General features: G+C 37.0%; 1 protein-coding gene across 4 annotated transcripts in view; it reads left to right on the forward strand.

Annotated features, from left to right (window-relative positions):
• abca2 (ATP-binding cassette, sub-family A (ABC1), member 2) overlaps positions 1-19,337 on the forward strand; it is a 55,115-nt gene that overhangs the window by 15,785 nt on the left and 19,993 nt on the right. The window contains exons 2-21 of one of the 4 annotated variants that reach the window (XM_043239810.1): positions 3,256-3,349; positions 4,158-4,160; positions 7,761-7,872; positions 9,292-9,455; positions 10,017-10,138; positions 10,606-10,716; positions 12,170-12,346; positions 12,477-12,698; positions 13,521-13,873; positions 13,969-14,128; positions 14,338-14,466; positions 14,568-14,735; positions 14,950-15,046; positions 15,972-16,145; positions 16,673-16,775; positions 18,192-18,306; positions 18,404-18,594; positions 18,723-18,873; positions 18,961-19,165; positions 19,277-19,337. The exon at positions 19,277-19,337 is cut by the window's right edge and continues 98 nt beyond it. In XM_043239810.1, the coding sequence (XP_043095745.1) occupies positions 3,256-3,349; positions 4,158-4,160; positions 7,761-7,872; positions 9,292-9,455; positions 10,017-10,138; positions 10,606-10,716; positions 12,170-12,346; positions 12,477-12,698; positions 13,521-13,873; positions 13,969-14,128; positions 14,338-14,466; positions 14,568-14,735; positions 14,950-15,046; positions 15,972-16,145; positions 16,673-16,775; positions 18,192-18,306; positions 18,404-18,594; positions 18,723-18,873; positions 18,961-19,165; positions 19,277-19,337 (2,912 nt within the window). The remainder of the gene's footprint in view (positions 1-3,255; positions 3,350-4,157; positions 4,161-7,760; positions 7,873-9,291; positions 9,456-10,016; positions 10,139-10,605; positions 10,717-12,169; positions 12,347-12,476; positions 12,699-13,520; positions 13,874-13,968; positions 14,129-14,337; positions 14,467-14,567; positions 14,736-14,949; positions 15,047-15,971; positions 16,146-16,672; positions 16,776-18,191; positions 18,307-18,403; positions 18,595-18,722; positions 18,874-18,960; positions 19,166-19,276) is intronic. The other 3 variants (XM_043239812.1, XM_043239811.1, XM_043239813.1) reach the window with 3 other exon arrangements.

Here is a 19,337-nt window from a genome sequence, read left to right on the forward strand (position 1 = left end):
TTTAACACGCTTGCCTTTAATACACCTTACTCATTTTAGTGCAGTTTAGATTTATTTGTATGGGCTTTTAACAGTTTCATTTCTCTCGCCAAAGCAGCTTTACATAGTACTAACGTCCAAGTCTTGCACTTACAAGCAGGTACAGAAAAAAAAAAAAAAAAATATATATATATATAAAAAAAAAAAATAATATATATATATATATATATATATATATATATATATATATATATATATATACATATATATATGTGTGTGTGTGTGTGTGTATATAGTATATAGATGTATATAGGTATGGAATCTAAATTCTGAGTGGATGTGTTGCTAAAGTGATTGACCATTGCATTACTTACAGCATCAGTAATTGTTCCAAAAATAAATGTAACTAATTTAATTCGACATTGTTGCTATTGCTGTCGTTTTAAGCAATAAATGTCCTCGTATCAGTGGAAAAATCACTGAAAAACACAGACTTTCTGAACACGCACGTTATAATAATTACAAAACATACCCGTTTCAAAAACACAGCTCACACAAACACAAACAGCTCTCTGTGTCTCGATCCCAAGCGACTGTGGGGCCTGTTTGCATTGCTTGGTTAGAATGTAATTATGAATGCTAAATGATGTTTTGTGCATGTGAGTTTTATCTGATTATGCAGGCTAAGTTCATATGAGCTGTCTGGGGAGAGACGGGGCAGGAAAGAGAAGACAGATTTTTCAGAGGTGTATATGTAGGTTTATATGAGCTGTTCTCCAGTTCTCGCACAGTACAAACAATTCGATTATCTTAAATTTACTTGACAGGAAACCTCATATCTCTCAGCATGCATTGTTATTGGAGGATAAGTGTTTTAGCTCGCATTATTTGCCTGTTGGTTGGTGATGGATGCTGTGCTCGGTGGACAGTGGCACAAAGATGTAATTCAGTCATTTGGTGAATGGAAAGCGTGTTTTAGCAGATAAAGTATAAAGAGTGGACAGCTGAAAGACACTAGCTAGACTATTCTAGCTTAATGGTGTCTAGGTTAAGTTGGGAAATTTTATTGCACTGATGTGTGTGTTTATTTATATACACACAAACACACACACACAGTTTTTTATGTATATGTGTTATGTATATGTGAGTGTTATGTATATGTATGTATGTATGTACATGTGTACAAAAGCCTCTAAATGCTGTTTAGAAATTTCTTCTCCTAGAAAATTCTCCTATGTGTGGTTTCAGTAATTTCAGTAATTTTACTTTAATGGCAATGAATAGCTTCTTGTTGTTGCATTTCATATTTTATTGTTAGAGGCGACAGTAGAAAAGCGGCAATAGTCTATAGATAAAAAATGAGTCCGTGACAATCATACAGGACGTGATTTGCTATTAAATCTGTCAAATGCTCTGACTTTTGGCTCGCCAACTCCTCCAGACTTTAAACCGGTAAAAAATCTGTGTAGTGTAGTGTATTCCAGCCTTAACTGCTGTTGCGTATTTACATTGGAAAAATAACATTATTACCAAAACAAAAGACATTTATAGGTACTCCACTGTTATAATCCATTACAGTCATGAAGGTCACAACATTTTGGTACCAGGGCCTTCTATATCCAGTCCACCCAGCAAGCTACTCCCCCTACTATATGACGCTGTTCAACAACTAAAATGGCAACCTATGCCAAAATAATGTCGTAAACCAACGACTGGTTGTTTGCATGCTTTGTATGTCTTCCGCATTTAAATTATGTAGTAACTTTCTAGCTGAATGGTGGGTGATGTATGACCAAAATCTTGTACCATAAGATGGGTCCCTGTAAAGATATATATCACAATGAAGTAATCTGTAGAGCTGCTTTGAAGCAAAGTGTTCTGTAAAAAAAAAAAAAAAAAAAAAAGCGCTATACAAATAGACTTGACTTCACTTGAGTATAAGAGCAATGCTCATAGGCAGACACAATAGCTCCATACATAATAGATGAACAGCCTCCAACATACAAATTACAGTTCAAAACTGACTGGGAGTGAAGCAATGTTTTTCTTTGCCCCTTTAAAGCTTAAATAAGCCACAGGACGTTCTAAAAAGAAAAGAAGCACTCTTTGGCTGGTGTTTACGCCCCCCGTGCGCAGCGCCGAGGGTCTTGTAAGCAAAGCTTTGTGTGTCATGTCAGACGCGGCTTTGTGTATTGTGAGAGATGCATGTAAAAGGAGCTTCTTGTTTGTTGTGACCTTCAGAAATGGCAGAGATGGAGAGAAAGTCTAACAGCGAGAGAAAAAAAAACTCTGCACCTTCTCTTGTCACTTGTCAACAGAGACAGGATGTGGTCAGGCAGGATGCCCTCAGATACTGATCTGAGATCAGCCTCTCGTAGTCGAGCACAGATGGCAGCCGCACGCATTCGTAGAGGGAGGAGGAATAAGAGACTGATCTCAGTTCAGCTATAAATAGCATCTTTGGCTATAACCCTGCGAGTTCCTAATCACAGTCTACATTTCAACCAACAGCTTATTTCTCAGTAACCTCAGCTCAGATTTGTCCAAAAAGCCTCCTGCAGAGAGAGAGAGAGAGAGAAAGTGCAAATAAGGAAGTAGTGGAAATGATGCAGAGGTAAATGTTGGAAGATGCAGCTTTTCTGCTGTACGTTGCACACTTTAAACAATGTGCTTGAAAGCGCTTGATATCTCTTTCCAACTACCTGCTGTGGAGAGTGTGTGTGTGTTTGTGTGTGTATATGCGGTATCTTTCATTTCTCTTCCACATCTTTTAATAATTGTTGGAAGCACTAGCAGGTGTGCTGGCCAACCCAACTAGCAAATATTGCATGTTAAGCAAACTCTTCAATTGGCCAGTCTGTATTTACTGGATCAATCTCTGACACCAGGCTCGGTTGGCAAGTCTCAACAATGAGATTTTTTTTTGCCTGCATATTCACTTTTGCAAGCCAACATTTCCACTGGCCTTGTTGTGAAAGAATGTGATATTTTATATTTACTACCAATACTCATACATCTCTTGTGTTCATGAATTTCCAGTGCTGTATCAAAAATATATTACTTCAGTCTTTGGTGTCACGTGATCCTTTGGGTATATTTTTAATATGCTGATTTGATGCATAAGAAACTTTTTTTTTAATATATATAATTATCGTTTTTATTGTGTGACATTTCAGATGTTCAAAGAGGTTCACACCAACTGTATTGAACCGCCAGCAGCCAAAGTGGCTGGTGTGGCTTTCATAACTCGTTTCTTTGTATGTTTATCTTTTGCAGTGGGTTCTTGCATTTGAGATATTCATCCCTCTGGTGCTCTTCTTTATACTTCTGGGCTTGCGGCAGAAGAAGCCAGCCATTCCTGTGAAAGAAGGTAAGTTAGTAACAGCACATAGAGAAGATTAGGAGTAAGAGAGAAAGGAAGTGTAAGGTGATTCTTACCCCAACTCGGCTCACTCTCGCCCTCTAGTGGTCCGATCACTTCTGTTGTCACCTGGGGCTTTTATGACATTCATACACACAATACAACAGCGTAAGTGAGACTGAATTAGTTAGACTATGCTCTTTATCCTTTACAAGTAATTAAAGGGAGTTCACTTAAAAATTAATAATTAATAATTCTGTCATTGTTTGCACACGATTATACAATGGCCTTTTAGATAGATAGATAGATAGATAGATAGATATTATATCCAATTAAGCATTTGTTGTATGGAAAAAGAACATTTTGCCTTACATCACTTTTTGTGTTCCATTCAAGAAAAGAAATTCACACAGGTTTGGAATGATATGAAGGTGATTAAATGATGACAGAATTTTTTTTTTTTTTTTTTTTTGAATGAGGTATTGTTCAAAAAGTGTTGTTTGTGGTTCATTATTATAATATGGTAATTAATCCATTTGATGTGGTTGCTTTATACAACTTTGCCAATCTGTCATTGATTGCAAAGATTATTGGCTGTTAGACAGAGCTTTAGCCATGTAGTTTTTTTCTTTCACAGAACACCCTCATTTGTATGTCATCACAATGTCTGTTGTTTTCAATGCTGAAATCACACCATGTTTTGTTTTATTTTTGCTTCTTTCTGTCATCTGTCCTCAATACTTTTTATCTCTCTCTACCTCTGTCTTTCATTCTTTATTTTTTCCTCACCGTGCATGTTAACTGCATGCTGGACCAGTGTGTAAGTCAAAATGTTTGTTTTTTGTATGTGTGTGGCTGAATTCTAAACTCTTTTTTTGTATGTGGGATCATTTCACTGTGTGTCCTCTAATTGTGTGTGTGTGTGTGTGTTTTTGTGAACTTTTTTTTGTGCTGATATTTTTGTATTTGTCATATCAACTGTCTCATACAATCTAATGGTAAAGGGCACAAATGACTGGAAACTGCCCATATGTCAACATATACACATGCACATGATGTATTAATAAATAAATAATAATGATAATATTGTGACATAACCAGGTGTGACGCATCAAGATTCCAGCAGTATCAAATTTGCATGTCAGTAGTAAAGACAAATCCATGTTTGACTGTAAATATACTGTGGCTACAAAACCTTGGAAATGCCCTATGTTGGAGTTTTTAGACTGTATTGCCATAAATCTTCAATTGGCTTTTTTTTGGAAAAAGAAAAGTAACGTTGTTGTTGTTGTTGTTGTTATTATTATTATTATTATTATTATTATTATTATTATTATTAAAGAGGATGTGTGTATGTGTGTATATATATATATATATATATATATATATATATATATATATATATATATTACTGTTAAAAGTCTGGGGTCAGTAATACTTTTTTTACAAAGGTTTATATAATGGCTGCTAAAAAAATATTTTTAAATAAAATATAAAGCATCGTAACATCAAAACATGTTAAACTGTAATATTATTCCACAATTTGATGATGTAATCCAAAAGCTCACTCCACCTAGGGCGTTTTCATTAGTCACATTGCTGCAGAAATGGAAACTAGTCGCTATTACAGCTGATTTCAGAAACTCGAATTAGCATAGCTTTTATCGCTTGCCATTTTATTGCGTCACGCCTGGTGTAAGAGGTTTAGGTATTGGGCCCCCATATGTCTCTGTGAGCACTAACATAATCCACAATCCACTGTGAACGAAGGATCTTTCTCACGACGGCACGTTATTCAAACACCTTGTCTTGATAATGACACATCTGTGCTTCCTTCAACCAATGAGCTGATTCTAATTGTCTGACAAATACATACACGCACGCACACACGCTCACTCATACAAACACATACTGAATTCATCCACTTACTGAGCCATCAGGTTATTTCCCCTGACTGATCTTTGCTCTTTTAATCCTCAGCTGTGTTTGCGGAGCGGGAGCAGATGTCAGATACGAGAGTTAGGAAACCGAGGCAATAAACACAGCTACCTCTTGTGAGCAGACAACCTGTCACTGGAGCAGCAGAAATATAAGGCGCCTGAGTGTTAACGTCAATCGAGGGATGTTTTTTGCAGAGTCGTCAGTTGCCGATGGCTAGTGGCGTTTACCTAGCGCTGCGGCGTGGCGTGGTGTGTTGCGGCAGGGCTCTCTCTTTTTTTTAGAGCGGGCAACATTGGATGAGGATGCCAACTCCACAGGCCACACGCCGCAGTGACAAAACACTTAGGGGAGGAAAAAGAGTCAGCACTTACCATTAAGTAACCTTCTAGATCCCTCCGTCAGCGCCAGCTGCCTCGTGTTCACGTTTCAGTCAGGGCTGCCAAAGTGAAGGAAGGCGAAAGCTGAATTCGAATTGACTGATACTTTAATGGAGGATCGCATCTCACGGAGAGCTATTCATTAATTAAGGCTTCATTAAATAATGTCAGCGGTTATAGGCCTAATTTAGTCATTAGCAGATCAATGTAGGGCAAATTCGTAGAAAGGGATTGAAGTGCCATCTGAAAAGAAGTGATGCATTCCAGTAAGTGATTTGTGGTGAACGAAAGTCACAGTCTGTGTGATGATTGGATAAAATACGGGATGTCGTTGATTTACCAATAAACAATCATAAAAGAAGCAAGTTGGTATTTGGTCATCATTAAACTGAAGTTGTGAAAGTGTATATATACACTAAGGAAAAAAATATATATACAAAAATGTATTTGAAATACATTTATTTCATGCTAAATTTTCTACAAACTGTACTGTTGGTATACTAAACTGGCATACTAATTTGAAACAACTAATTTTTTTCCTTGCATTTTAATTGTGCAGAAGTAGTGCTGAATTCCAACTAAAGATATAATGAAGTATGATTGGGCTGAAGTGGAATTACTGAAAGTATACTTCAGGTACATTTTATATATCTTGCATTTTAAATACCGTTATTATTTAAAAATCGTACAATCCTCGAAAGTGACATTAAAACACATTTTAGGCTTAATATTAAGAAATGTGCATTGTACACAAGTAGTATGAAGGAAATTAAGTTTAAGCATAAACGTATATTGTCAGTAAATATGTTGTTTTTTTTACTGGAGTGTATGTATGTACCATAGTTTTCTAAATAAATAAGTATACTAAATGTAATAAATTCAAGGAGCTATTTTCAGAATTGATGATAAAAAATTTAATTGAGCATCAAATCAGCATATTAGGCCAATTTCTGAAGGGTCATGTGACACTGAAGACTGGAGTAATGACTGATGAAAATTCAGCTTGACATTTACAGGAATAATTTGTATTTTAAATTTTATTACAATAGAAAACAGTTCATTTAAATCATAATAATATTTATACATATTGTGTGATTAATCAAATAAATCCATCTACAATGAGCATAAGATTAATAAAAAAAAAAAAACATTTAGAACAGTAGTGTAGCTTACTTCAAAACACTTTAATTTAGATTGCATGACCAAACTATGTAAAACACTAGAATTAAAAAAAGTACACACGCAAAATGCGCAACATTTGCTCTCTGCTGTTTTGTTTATCTAGTGCTAAAAAGCTTCCATCCTTTGATTTTTATAAAATCTTTAATATAAAGCCTGAGGTTTATTCTTACCAGAATCACTCGCATCATGACAAAATTATGATTTCTGAACTTCCCAGGAGGACTTGAAGGCAGCAACTCCTGATCCATGGTTGTCTCGCTCATAACGTTTTGTGGCCTTTGAGAGAAAAATATGATGATTTACCCGTCCCTGAGATTTGACTCTGTATCAAGTGTGTAGAGGAGCAGGTTGCGGTTGGGAAGTGAGTCATCTAAACACGTCTGTCCACTCCTGTGCTCTGTAAGACGTGACTGGCAGCATGTGGGTGTAGAAGAGCAGCAATGCTAGTTTCTCTCTGCTTCAGTGACAGCTTGCTAGGTCGACCTCTGTGTGCGTGATGAAGGGAATAATTTGAAGGCCACTTGGAGTTTATCGAAGCGATCTGACATCTGAAACCCTCTCTAACTCTGTGTTTGCTCTCTGATATGTGACGGCTGCTTCTTTTTCTCTCCCTGTCTTTTAATCTCTCCCCAAATCTTTGATCTGTGGACCTTGGAAAATACCATTTCCATTGTTTGTCCTACCATCCCGCATCTTATGATCCCGCTCATTCATTCCCACACTCACATTCCCGGCCATAAATATTTATCCCCATCCGTACGCCGCCCTGTTTTATGTTCCTCTCCTCTACATCTGAACACACCTGCACCTTTGTCAAAACCGTTTAAACCTCATTGCAATACTGGATTTCACTTTTCTGTCACCTCCATCCTCTCCGTCCCTCCGCCCTGGTGGTCTGTTTTTTCCCCGGTTCTGTCCAGCCTTCTACAGCGCGGCCCCTCTCACCTCGGCGGGCATCATTCCCATCATGCAGTCTTTGTGTCCGGATGGTCAGCGGGATGAGTTTGGCTTCCTGCAGTATAAAAACTCCACGTGAGTCCACCTACGCTCTGTTTCTCTTTTTTTTCTCTTTCGATGACTAAGATGGGCTCTAATGGATTCTGTTCTCATTATATGGTGTGAACAGCAGTTACCATCACCACCTGTAATAGTGATCTTACGAGCTGTTAGATTGTGTAATGATCTTGTCTTTGTGCTTAGATTTGATTTGATCGTTTGGTGGAAGTAGTGATAGATGCATAACCTGACCAGACATGCCGAGGTCATTATTAAGTAGCGAGATTGCCTCCTTGATCAGTTTTACTACAGTTCTTGCTAAGTTGTGCTGGTAAAGAGTATGGCTATTCTAATCCAGCAGCCAGATCGGCACAAAACTACTGTGGAAAAAAGGGTGCAGAAGATTTAAAATTTAATGTAGCAATTTGTAATTATAAAGAAACGGAAAGTAGAAAATCTGAAACAGTATTTCATTATAAAAGGTGCTCCAATAATTTTTGGTTTATTTACCACTTAGAAATATAACTGCTAGTATTAATTAGTGTTAATGCATCGTAAGGACCCAGTGTTTAGACACAGGTCCAAAAAGAAAATGATAGTACAGTGTATTAGTTACAAATAAATATATCTGATGTACAAAATAGAGGAGGTAACAGAGATAACATCAGGAGGGTGCAAGAGAGGAAAAAAATTCAATAACAGGTAATGTTTAGGCACATAAATTTATGTATAGGTATAATGCTTTTTACAAGAAGCATAAATAAAGAAATGCACTTTGCACTGTTTTTCATGAGTACTAAACGAAGGTACAGAAATCACCTCAGAAATGGCAGTCACTGGATCTGGAACCATATCTTATTGTATTGGTCGTAAATATCAGTCCAGTACTTGAAAAGGTTACAACATGCCCAAAATGAATATAGAAGTGTACCCAAGCCACCTTGCATTTATTGCATAAAAACTAAATGTCCTAATTATAGATTTTTTTTTATTGAAATACTGAATTAGTGCTGAAAAAATTATGTACAGTAAATATTTAGTGGTATTTTAAGTTAAAAATGTATTAAACTGAAATAATAAAAAAAGGTATGAAATGAATGACATATAAAGTAAAATTAAAATAGAAACTTAATATATAATATAGAATTTAAGGTTCTCCAAGGACCTGGTGGTACAGTATTATGCCAGCATCTAGATATGGTGATGATATGATTCTTTTTCTGGACTTGGGTTTTGCACTAGAATTAAACTAAAAATGTATTAATTTTGGTGTGAGAAACATAGGTCTGTGGGGGAAAATACTCTAAAATCCGGCTATAAATCTTATCTACAATCTAAATTCTCTAAACAGCATTGGCCAGTCTGGACCGCACTGGTCCTAAGCTTCTTTTTTTTTTTACATTTGTGGTTTTTCTTTCCTGTTTAATTTCTTTGACCTTTCTCCTGTTTTCTCAGTGTGACTCAGTTGTTAGAAAGGATCAGTGAAGTCGTGGAGCAGAATCACTTGTTTACGTCAGACAGACCCAGTCTGGGAGAGGAGCTGGAGTCACTGCAGCAGCACCTTGAAAGTCTGAGCTCAGCACAAGGCCCTCTAGAGAGCCACTACAACAACAGCCATGGTCAGAAAACACATGCATACATATATCAACCTTGAACATGATGTATCTAATTCCAATTTATTAACCAATGTCTCTGCTCCTGACCTTGGATGGTTCAGTTCAGCCGTACCAATACGCAAAAATGACTTAAGATAAAGCAGCCAGTGTGCCTCATTGTTTTTTTTTTTTCCTTGCTGAGGAGTATTGAACCTTCTTCTCCTCTATTCTACTGTATAGACTTGAATGTATTTTTCCTTCAGCCTGAGGTTTATTCGTTACACTTTTTGTTGAAAGGGCTTTTAAATTTGTTATAAATTATACATACATATTATATTAAAGACAAACAATCAAGCCCTGCTCATATTTAAAAAGTAACAAAAAAGTAATGTAACGCACTACTTTCCATAAAAAGTGTCATAATTAGTTACTTTTTTAGGGAGTAACGCAATATTGTAACGCATTACTTTCAAAAGTAACTTTCCCCAACACTGGTTATAATTCTGATCTGAAGCGCTACATATACGTCGACTGCGGCAAATAACATTTTCTTTGATGAAAACTTTGTGCATGTCTCCGATTCAGGTTTCACTGTGGGAAGTGTCCTCAGGAACCAGTCGATGTTTCAGCAATTCCTGAGCAGAAACCTTTCCCTGCCAAACGACACCGCCAGCCTGCTGCTATCCTCCCCCATCAACCTGAAAGAGGTCTGTCTTCTCACCTCAACTTCCTTTTTCCTCCAACCCAGGTCAGACAGCAGTGCTTTTGAAGTCCAAATCATGACTCAGCGTCATGCTCCTCTGAGCCTTCTTCCTCTTTCATCCTCTTTGGAGTCTCAGCTCGGGTTTGCAGCAGCATTAATGATTCTGCTCCATGACAACAGAGAGAGAGAAAGAGAGAGGACGTGCGATAGAATCTAATGCTTTAGGGCAGAGGAGCTCCAGCTTAACGTGCTTTAATGTGTTGGGTTAACGTGCTGTAGTTGATGTAAAAGTGTTGAGATATGCTCTTGTGAGTTTCCCAATGAAATCTTAATTTTCCTCAGGGAGTTTTGTTTCTTCTCTACTCTGGCTATTTAAAGTATGTGTCTGAGATAGGAGTTTCTAAATCTGTGCTTGTGCGTGTGTGTGTGTGTGTGTGTGTGTGTGTGTGTGTGTGTGTCTACTCTGTTTAGGTGTATAATCTCATCTTTGGGACGTATCCTAAAGTGGGATCAAAGGTAGGAGAGAAAGATGAAGGACAGCATGAGCCCCACAGTCCTGGAGAGAAGCTTGTACAGCTCGAGGTACAGAATGACAGAAACACACACATTTTCTTGCACCTGTGTATGAACACTGCTGTTCACAAGTTTTTTGGGGGTTTTTTTTCAAATGCGTATTTTATTTAGAAATTATGTTTAAAACATTGAAACTTCTACATTGTTACAAAAAATCCATTTCAAATAAATTATTTTCTTTTATGTTCATCAAAGAGTCATGAAAATAGAGAACAACTGTTTTCGACATTTATAATACTTTTTTTTTTTTTTCAAGCAGCACGTTTTTTAGAATAATTTCTGAAGAATCATATGATACTAAAGAGCTTTAGCATCACCGGAGTGATTAAAATGTATGAATTGTAGTATTTGTAATTATAAGATTTTGCAGTTTTTCTGTACTTGACACTTATAGAGTATTGTATTAATAAGTTAAAAAAACTATTTACAAAGGCGCATTCATGGAGCAATTCTTTTTTCTTTCGTGCTTTATCTTAGCAAAAATAAAATTATATTATTTTATTATATTCCATTTATTATATGCCATTTTTTATAACAGCAACTGCTAATGGAATAAATATAAAGATAAATTTGGTTTAAAAATAACTTACTGACTCTATATTTCTTAGGCTCCATTAAAATGCACAAGAAATGCAAACACTAAACTTGCAGTTATGCAAGTCTGCAATAATCAAATAATATAATAATTGTTCCACACTTTACAGACTTAATGCAGTGCTGCTGCAGTGCCTTTCTCATTCATATTTCATACTTGTTGAGCTGCTGTAAGCAACTTTTTTTGAATACAACACACATAATGTACCCACTACTTGACAGATATTACAGAGTTCTTAAAAATCACCTGTCTGTGGCCCAGCCCTAGGGACTGTAAACGGCAAAAAATAGGGAAGCAGGCAGCACCTTTTTTTTTTTTTCTTCAGCATTTGCTGTGTTTGCTGATTTGTTGGCATGCTTTTGGAGAGAGGCTTTGAGGTTAAGACATTAGATTGAAATGATATGAAATTGTTGCTTAATCGATGGAAATATTAGATATGGTAATGTGAATTTTATTCATTTTGATAGGCGTTTTAAAACTGATTGTACTTTGATTTGGATTCAGAGTAGATAGTTAGGTGTGATCTCACTATGCATCAGAGCTGTGTAGCGGACTTCTGAAATGAGAAGGAAAGTCTCTTCCCTACTAAGTTCCAGAGAAACTTCATGCCGCTGGGTCAGTTGAAATGATGTTTGCACATTATGTCACACAAGTCTTGTCAAGTTTAAGCATTTTAAAATAAAAAATAAGTAAATTTAGATTGTTTGTCACCCCCAAAATGGGGGCAAAACACCCCTGCTGTATTTATAGGTAGTAGTAGTTAGTCATTTGCTGTGAAGGGCTTTTCAATTAGGGAAGCATATGCTTATAACCCTGCAATTGTAAAACAATCTCGACATTTCAGTCTCCGTACTCATTCATGCTCAGAAGCAGTTACTTGGAGGCTGGCGTAGTTTGGAGGGGGGTCTGATTCAGAAGGCATTAAGAGACCCAACCAAAGCTGCTCACCGTCAAGCTCTGCTCAAAGTCCTGTCTCAGGCGCTCGGGATTGCTGGGGGTGGAGGAGGCCAAAAATTTGATCCTCAGGCATTGCGCGAGATGGAGGTTGGTGTTTTTTTTTAAGTGTTTTAAATGTTAAAAACATTTCTTTGCAATTTTGTTCTGCAGAAATCATACTCTTCAGTTTAACAACACCACCTCACAAAATGTGTTACATTTTTTCAAATTTTTTCAGGGGGTTCTGTTGACTGGTGCAGTGCTTGAAACCCTCACTTGTGGGGAAGGAGGGAACAGTGAGATCAGCAAAATCCTATTGGTCCCTGAGAAACAACAGGCAGTTTTACAGGCCTATCAAATGACTGTTTGTGGTGGAAGGGCAGAACAGAGGGCGGAGCTGTTTGGGAAATTGAGTGAAGAATTGAGAGATCAGATTGATACACAGAGAGTGTTTGATCAGGTACCTGAAAGAACAGCACACGGTACATGCACTTAATGTTCCAGAGGTTTGTTTTCATTAAAATACATGCATATACATAATAATATATGCATAATATATGAAATATTTTTTCCTCACAAAAATATTATGTTTATCAGTAACAGTCCCGTTTATCACATACCATATTGAACAATTAGGTGTTTTAATGATATATAAAAGCTAACTATGAAACTTGTTTTAGAAATATGAAGAAATCTGTCATCTAATACGGCCATTTCCATTACGTTATTGAATAAAAAAAGGGCAGATAGTGCTATTAAACACAATTAAACAATAAAAATTCTGTCTTCATTTACTCACCCTCGAGAAGTTCCAAACCTTAGTTCTTTATTCTGCCAAACACAAATAAATATATTTTTTGAAAAAAGGTTATAATCAGGTTTTGGGTCACCATTGACTTCCATAGTAGGAACAAATACTATGGGAGTCAATGGTGATCATAAACAGCCTGGTTACAAGCTTTTTTTAAGATATCTTCCTTTGTGTTTGGCAGAACAAAGAAATTCATACAGGTTTGGAATTACTCAAGGGTGAGTAAAATCCATTAATTTTTGAGTGAACTATTCCATTAAGATGTGCTGTGAAAACACTATTAGGAATTTCCATTACTTTCAGAGAAAAATGCTCATATAGTTAGTGGACAAATTAAACTACTAAAGTATAAAAAGAGTGTTTAAGAAAGTGGCCATTAGTTAAAGAAACACTGATACTGTATTACTAGGATTAAGTGTTACTCCTCTTTCTTTTCTCCGTATGTCACTCGCTCCTGTCCTCTTTCCCCAGTTACGTCTGGAGCAGTCCAACATATCCGGTCTTTTGGATCAATCCCATCTCGGCGCTTTACTGAAGAACCTGGCGGATGTAGAACGGCTCTTGAGGGATGTGGATTTGCTGTCAGGTCTGGCCAGACTGCTCCCTAAAGGGGCCTGCGCAGGCCACCAGCCTCCTCCTGTAGCCAACACCACCTCTTGGAGCTCTAACACAACAACATGGGGATCCAACACAACAGACAGCCCTGTGGAGGAAGGAGAGGGAGCAGCAGGAAATGAGGCAGAGGCTGACAACCCTAGATCACAGTTTTCTGCCTTTGTTCAGCTGTGGGCAGGTCTTCAGCCCATTCTTTGTGGGAATAACAGGTGTGTATAGTTACAGTGTGTTACTTTTCTGAATGTGAAATGGCTTTTTTTTTTTTTTTTTTTTTTTTTTTCAACCATCTTTATTGTTTTATCAGGATTATTGAGCCAGAAGCTCTGAAACAGGGCAATATGAGTTCCCTGGGCTTTACCAGCAAAGAACAAAGAAACTTGGGATTACTTGTCCATCTCATGACTACAAATCCAAAAATCCTCTACTCTCCCATTGGCTCAGAGGTGGACAAGGTCATACAAAAGGCAAGTCCAAACTCTAAGGTGCTTGAAGGCTGAAAATAAAAAACTAACAGTGAGCATTTATAATATAGAAACTAGGTTTGCAGTAAAAAAAAAAAACTACTCCCGAATCCAGATGACTTTCTTTTTCCTGATGGTCATTGTTTTGTTTCATTTCAGGTGTATCTGATTAATAGAGAATCACTTTAAAAAAATTCTCGCTCTCTTTTTAGGCCAATGAGACGTTTGCTTTTGTGGGGAACGTGACTCATTATGCCCGTGTGTGGCTCAACATCTCCGCTGAATTAAGGGCTTTTCTAGAAGAGGGTAAATTGCACAATCACCTGATGTGGCTCCAGCAGGTAACATTCTGTCTCTCATTCGCTTAGTTAAGAATTTTTAGTTAGAATAGCACTTTGTGTTGTTCATGTGCTTGATGTCTTTTGTTGCTTGTATGTTGTAGTTCATTGCAGACCTGAAGAAACACCATGAACTGTTGAACGTCTCAGACAGCGAGCTGATGAACAGTCTGCTGGAGGAGAACTTCACCCTGCCAAACACAACCACTCTACTGGAGCAGCTGCACACCATTGATAATGCTGCCTGTGGTTGGACAAACTTCATGTCAAAGGTTTGAAAAAGAATTCTATGTAACTTGTCAAATTTCTCTAAAGTCTGTTGTAAAATGAAAAAGCCTTGTGTAGTCCGTTTTGAGATAGAATTGGAATGCATTTATTTCATTTTTTATTTAATTGCATTGTTCGTTTTTATATAAAAAATATTTCTGGCTATTTTCAACACTTTTGTTTTATATCTAAAAACTAAATCTGTTCTGAATGCCTCAGGTCAGTGTGGATATCTTCAGAGGTTTCCCTGATGAAGAGAGCATTGTCAATTACACGCTGAACCAGGCCTACCAGGATAATGTCTCAGTCTTTGCAAGTGAGTGAAAAGTTTTCACTCCCAAAACACAAATTATTTTTGCATTGTGAAATAATATTCAAGACAATTAAGTTGTTTATTCTCTAAATTCTCATGGATAATGCAAAAAAAGCTTCTCATATATTCTAATTATCATGTGAAAAAGGAAAATGTTTAAAACTGTCAGTTATTTGTAAGTTGTGATAATATGTCATACTGGTATTTCAAAGTGAAAACTGTAATTTTTATACTTAGTTTAAAACTAATAGTTTAAAAACAATAATGGCACAACTCAAAACATGAATGAAAAGCTATAATTTAACTATTTCATGGCATTTGAAAATAATGAGTACAAATAAAGGGCTGCAAAATCACTTGTTTTAGCCATAGAGGGATTTCTCAAGGTTCACTCATTGTGCTCTTTTTAAAAGCCTTCTATCATGAAGTAGCCAGTTTGCTTTTTGAAGTTTTTTTTGTATTGTGATGTTTCCTTACCAAGAGCACCTTCAGGCATATCTTACAGAAGTTCTTTCTCTTTTATATATATATATATATATATATATATATATATATATATATATATATATATATATATATATATATATATATATATATATATATACATTTACATTTTTGCATTATGTATTATGAAAATGAGAATCATCATTGAAAAATATTCATGCATTTATTGTGGTGAGAATCTGGGAAGATAAAATTGTCCTGAAAATAATATCACAATGCAATGCCAGCTTAATTTTTTTATGCAAATGACGTTTTTTAATGTGATTTTGTAGTGTAATATGACTCAGCTATTTCTTAACAAGGTTTGAGACACTGACCCATGCATTCTTCTTTAAATTTATATTTTCATGATTCATTTAGCCCTTAGTCATACCTTGTTAAATGTAGCCAGTAGCCATATGCTTAATCTGTGCATTCTCTCTAGGTGTGATTTTCCAGGCCAATAAAGATGGATCTTTGCCACCCCATGTTATGTACAAGATTCGACAGAACTCCAGCTTCACAGAGAAAACAAATGAAATTCGCCGAGCTTATTGGCGCCCTGGCCCGAACACGGGTGGCAAATTTTACTTCCTTTATGGCTTTGTGTGGATCCAAGGTATGATAAAAAGACTTTCACATAGAATAACATTTTGTAGGGGATATCCAAAAGCAAATATTGTTTTGCAACTACTGTAAATTACTTTAGCTGTGAGTTCTTTAAAATTTTGATCTTATTGGCAGTGAAAGATCTAGCTTTCATCTAGAAAGTGGCAATCTAAACTCATGAGCGTAAGTTCTGCCATTTGTGCAAAATTCTTAACTTAACTGTCGACAAAGCAATAAATCGCTCGCTCTGAAACAACATTCACAGAGTACTGAATTGCCATGGAAAAAGCGGAATGAATTTGATGTTTTATTTAAAATGAAAGTTCTTCTGGTAAAGTGTGTTCCTGGTTATGTAAAGCTTGGTGCACCAGGCAGTAAAGTGCTGCTTTGGCATTTCTGGAAGCTGCACTTATTTAAGAGCTCAGAAAAGCCGAGTGGATCAAAGCTTTCCCTCAGAGTAAAGCTGCAGTGTGTAAATTCAGCTTCAGCATGTCTACTTGATGCTGTGTTGACATTTTCCATGTTTCTTCCTCCTAGATATGATTGAGCGGGCAATCATCAACACGTTTGTGGGCCATGATGTTGTTGAGCCTGGAAACTACGTGCAGATGTTTCCCTATCCGTGCTACACTAGAGACGAGTGAGCTTGGTCTATTGTTGTATATTTGTTGCTGTGTTTAAGACATGGTGAATCGCAGATGTTCATTTGCATTGAGTTAATGTGTGTTATACACTTTACTGAGTGGTATCTGATGATGTCAGAGCCAGAAAGAACACAGATGCTAATATTAAGAAAAAAAACATCCCTCACTCCAGGCAAAACCACGCAAGCTCCCCGCTCCGCTTCCACTCTGCATTAAATTTGCAGATGACACAGCATTAGTCAGTCTCCTTCAGGGGAAAGAGGACAATCATAGACTCATCTTAGGGCAGTTTACTTTGTGCTGTGATGCTTCTGATCTACTTAAAACTTTTAAGATGTGGGTATATTTTCGGAGGAAAAAAACTTAATGCGTGTTACTACTGTTAAAAGAGAGCCAATTTAGAAAGTCATAAAGTGTAAACGTCTTGGGTGTAATGGCCTTGTATTATTTGCACATTTAGAGACAATACAGTGGAGAAAAAAGCAGTTGAAGAGAATCCTAACCACTGCAAAGAAACTCCTAGTTTAGAAGCACCTACTTTACCAAGAATTGGATGCTACCTCCAAATTGTAGGTTTAGGTTGTCATTATTTAGCAGAAAAAATACTTGGTCACACTTTATATTAGGTGGCATTAACTACTATTACCTTTCATCAAAAAATAAGTACAGTGTACTTGTTGGGGTCATATTGTCTTGCAAAACACTTTTGCTGCTATTGAGGTGGGATACGGGTAAGGTTAGGTGGTCTGGGTAGGTGTAAGGGATGGGTCAACAGTTTGATTATAAATGTAATTGCAGAAATTACATTTCTTCAGAAAAGTTCAATTGGGTTTTCTTTTCATCTGTCCTCCATACAGTGCATATTAATGTAGTAAATAAAATGCGCAGCGCTTGTTACAGTGGTAACCAAGGAAACACTGTTTCGCTGCTGTATCATAAGCGCCACCTGCTGTCAGTGAGTGAATTTGTGTTCTCATTCAGCCTGGCTGCTGTTTTTGTTTTATTAAGATATGTTTTATGTTGCAAAATATCACAAAGGTAAAGTCATACCATTCTGTTTTTGTTATAAATTTTGAAATGATGCGATCTAATTTGCGATCTAAAAACTGCTCATGCTATATGTAGCATACATATGGATCATGAACATGTTTTGTTTCTTCAAGTGTTTTATTCATTCTGATTAATTAAGGCACAGTCAGGGAAAAACCATGATCTGTGAACGTCAAACCGTAAACCGCTAAAAAACCTGTCTAGTAACATTGTAAAGTGATCAGTATAATACATAAATGATGAATAAAATAATTGTTAATACTAGTGATGTACTGCATAAGAGCTTGCATTATATGGGCCAAGACTAGTTTTGTATCAGCTTGTGGAGGTGAGAATTTGTAACAGGTTTTTTCCATTTGCAGTTTCCTGTTTGTTATCGAGCACATGATGCCTCTGTGCATGGTCATATCCTGGGTCTACTCTGTGGCCATGATGATCCAGCACATTGTAGCAGAGAAGGAGCAAAGACTGAAAGAGGTGTGGGATTAGAATGAACTTTCTTAAAAAGCAAACTGGTGTCAAACTTTTAAGAGTTTAAGAGTGGTGCCATGGTTAATGTGGTGTTTTTCCACAGGTGATGAAGATGATGGGCTTGAATAATGCAGTGCACTGGGTGGCTTGGTTCATCACAGGTTTCGTGCAGCTTTCGATCTCAGTGACGGCTCTCACTGCCATACTGAAATACGGCAAAGTCCTCCTCCACAGTGATCCATTTATCATCTGGCTCTTCCTCACTATCTACGCCGTTGCCACCATCATGTTCTGGTACTGGAGCCATATTCTGATGTTTTGTTGCTGTTTCATTCTTTTCAGATTGCTTTTTCAATCAAGAAATGTTAGTCAAAAGTTGTTAATACTATGTAAAAGTTCTCTCCCATTTTCTTTTTGGGAAGTTTTCTTGTGTCGGTGTTGTACTCCAAAGCCAAACTGGCTTCAGCATGTGGAGGAATCATCTACTTCCTAAGTTACGTGCCGTACATGTATGTGGCCATAAGAGAAGAAGTGGCTCATGACAAAATCACTGCCTTTGAGAAGTGCATAGCGGTATGAAGAATTCCCCTGAATCCCTTTCATGTTTTATTTTGATAGTCTATTGATCTTCAGTAAATAAGTGGTTCTCTCTCTCTGCAGTCTTTAATGTCTACCACAGCGTTTGGTCTGGGATCTAAGTACTTTGCCCTGTATGAAGTTGCTGGGGTTGGAATCCAGTGGCGTACCATCAACCAGTCACCTGTAGAGGGGGATGACTTTAACCTTCTGCTTTCTATGGTTATGCTCACCATTGATGCCATTGTATATGGTGTACTGACCTGGTATATAGAGGCTGTGCATCCAGGTTAGCTGCAGTGATGTCATTTAATTTGCAGTGCAAACAATATCCACATTCTTTTGATTCAATATGAAACATAATGTATTTGCTTTTGGCTTCTATAATGTTCTCTTCCAGGGATGTACGGACTGCCCCGGCCATGGTATTTTCCCTTGCAGAAATCCTATTGGTTAGGAAG

This window comes from Puntigrus tetrazona, chromosome 5 (assembly GCF_018831695.1).
Source record: "Puntigrus tetrazona isolate hp1 chromosome 5, ASM1883169v1, whole genome shotgun sequence".
NCBI lineage: Eukaryota > Metazoa > Chordata > Actinopteri > Cypriniformes > Cyprinidae > Puntigrus > Puntigrus tetrazona.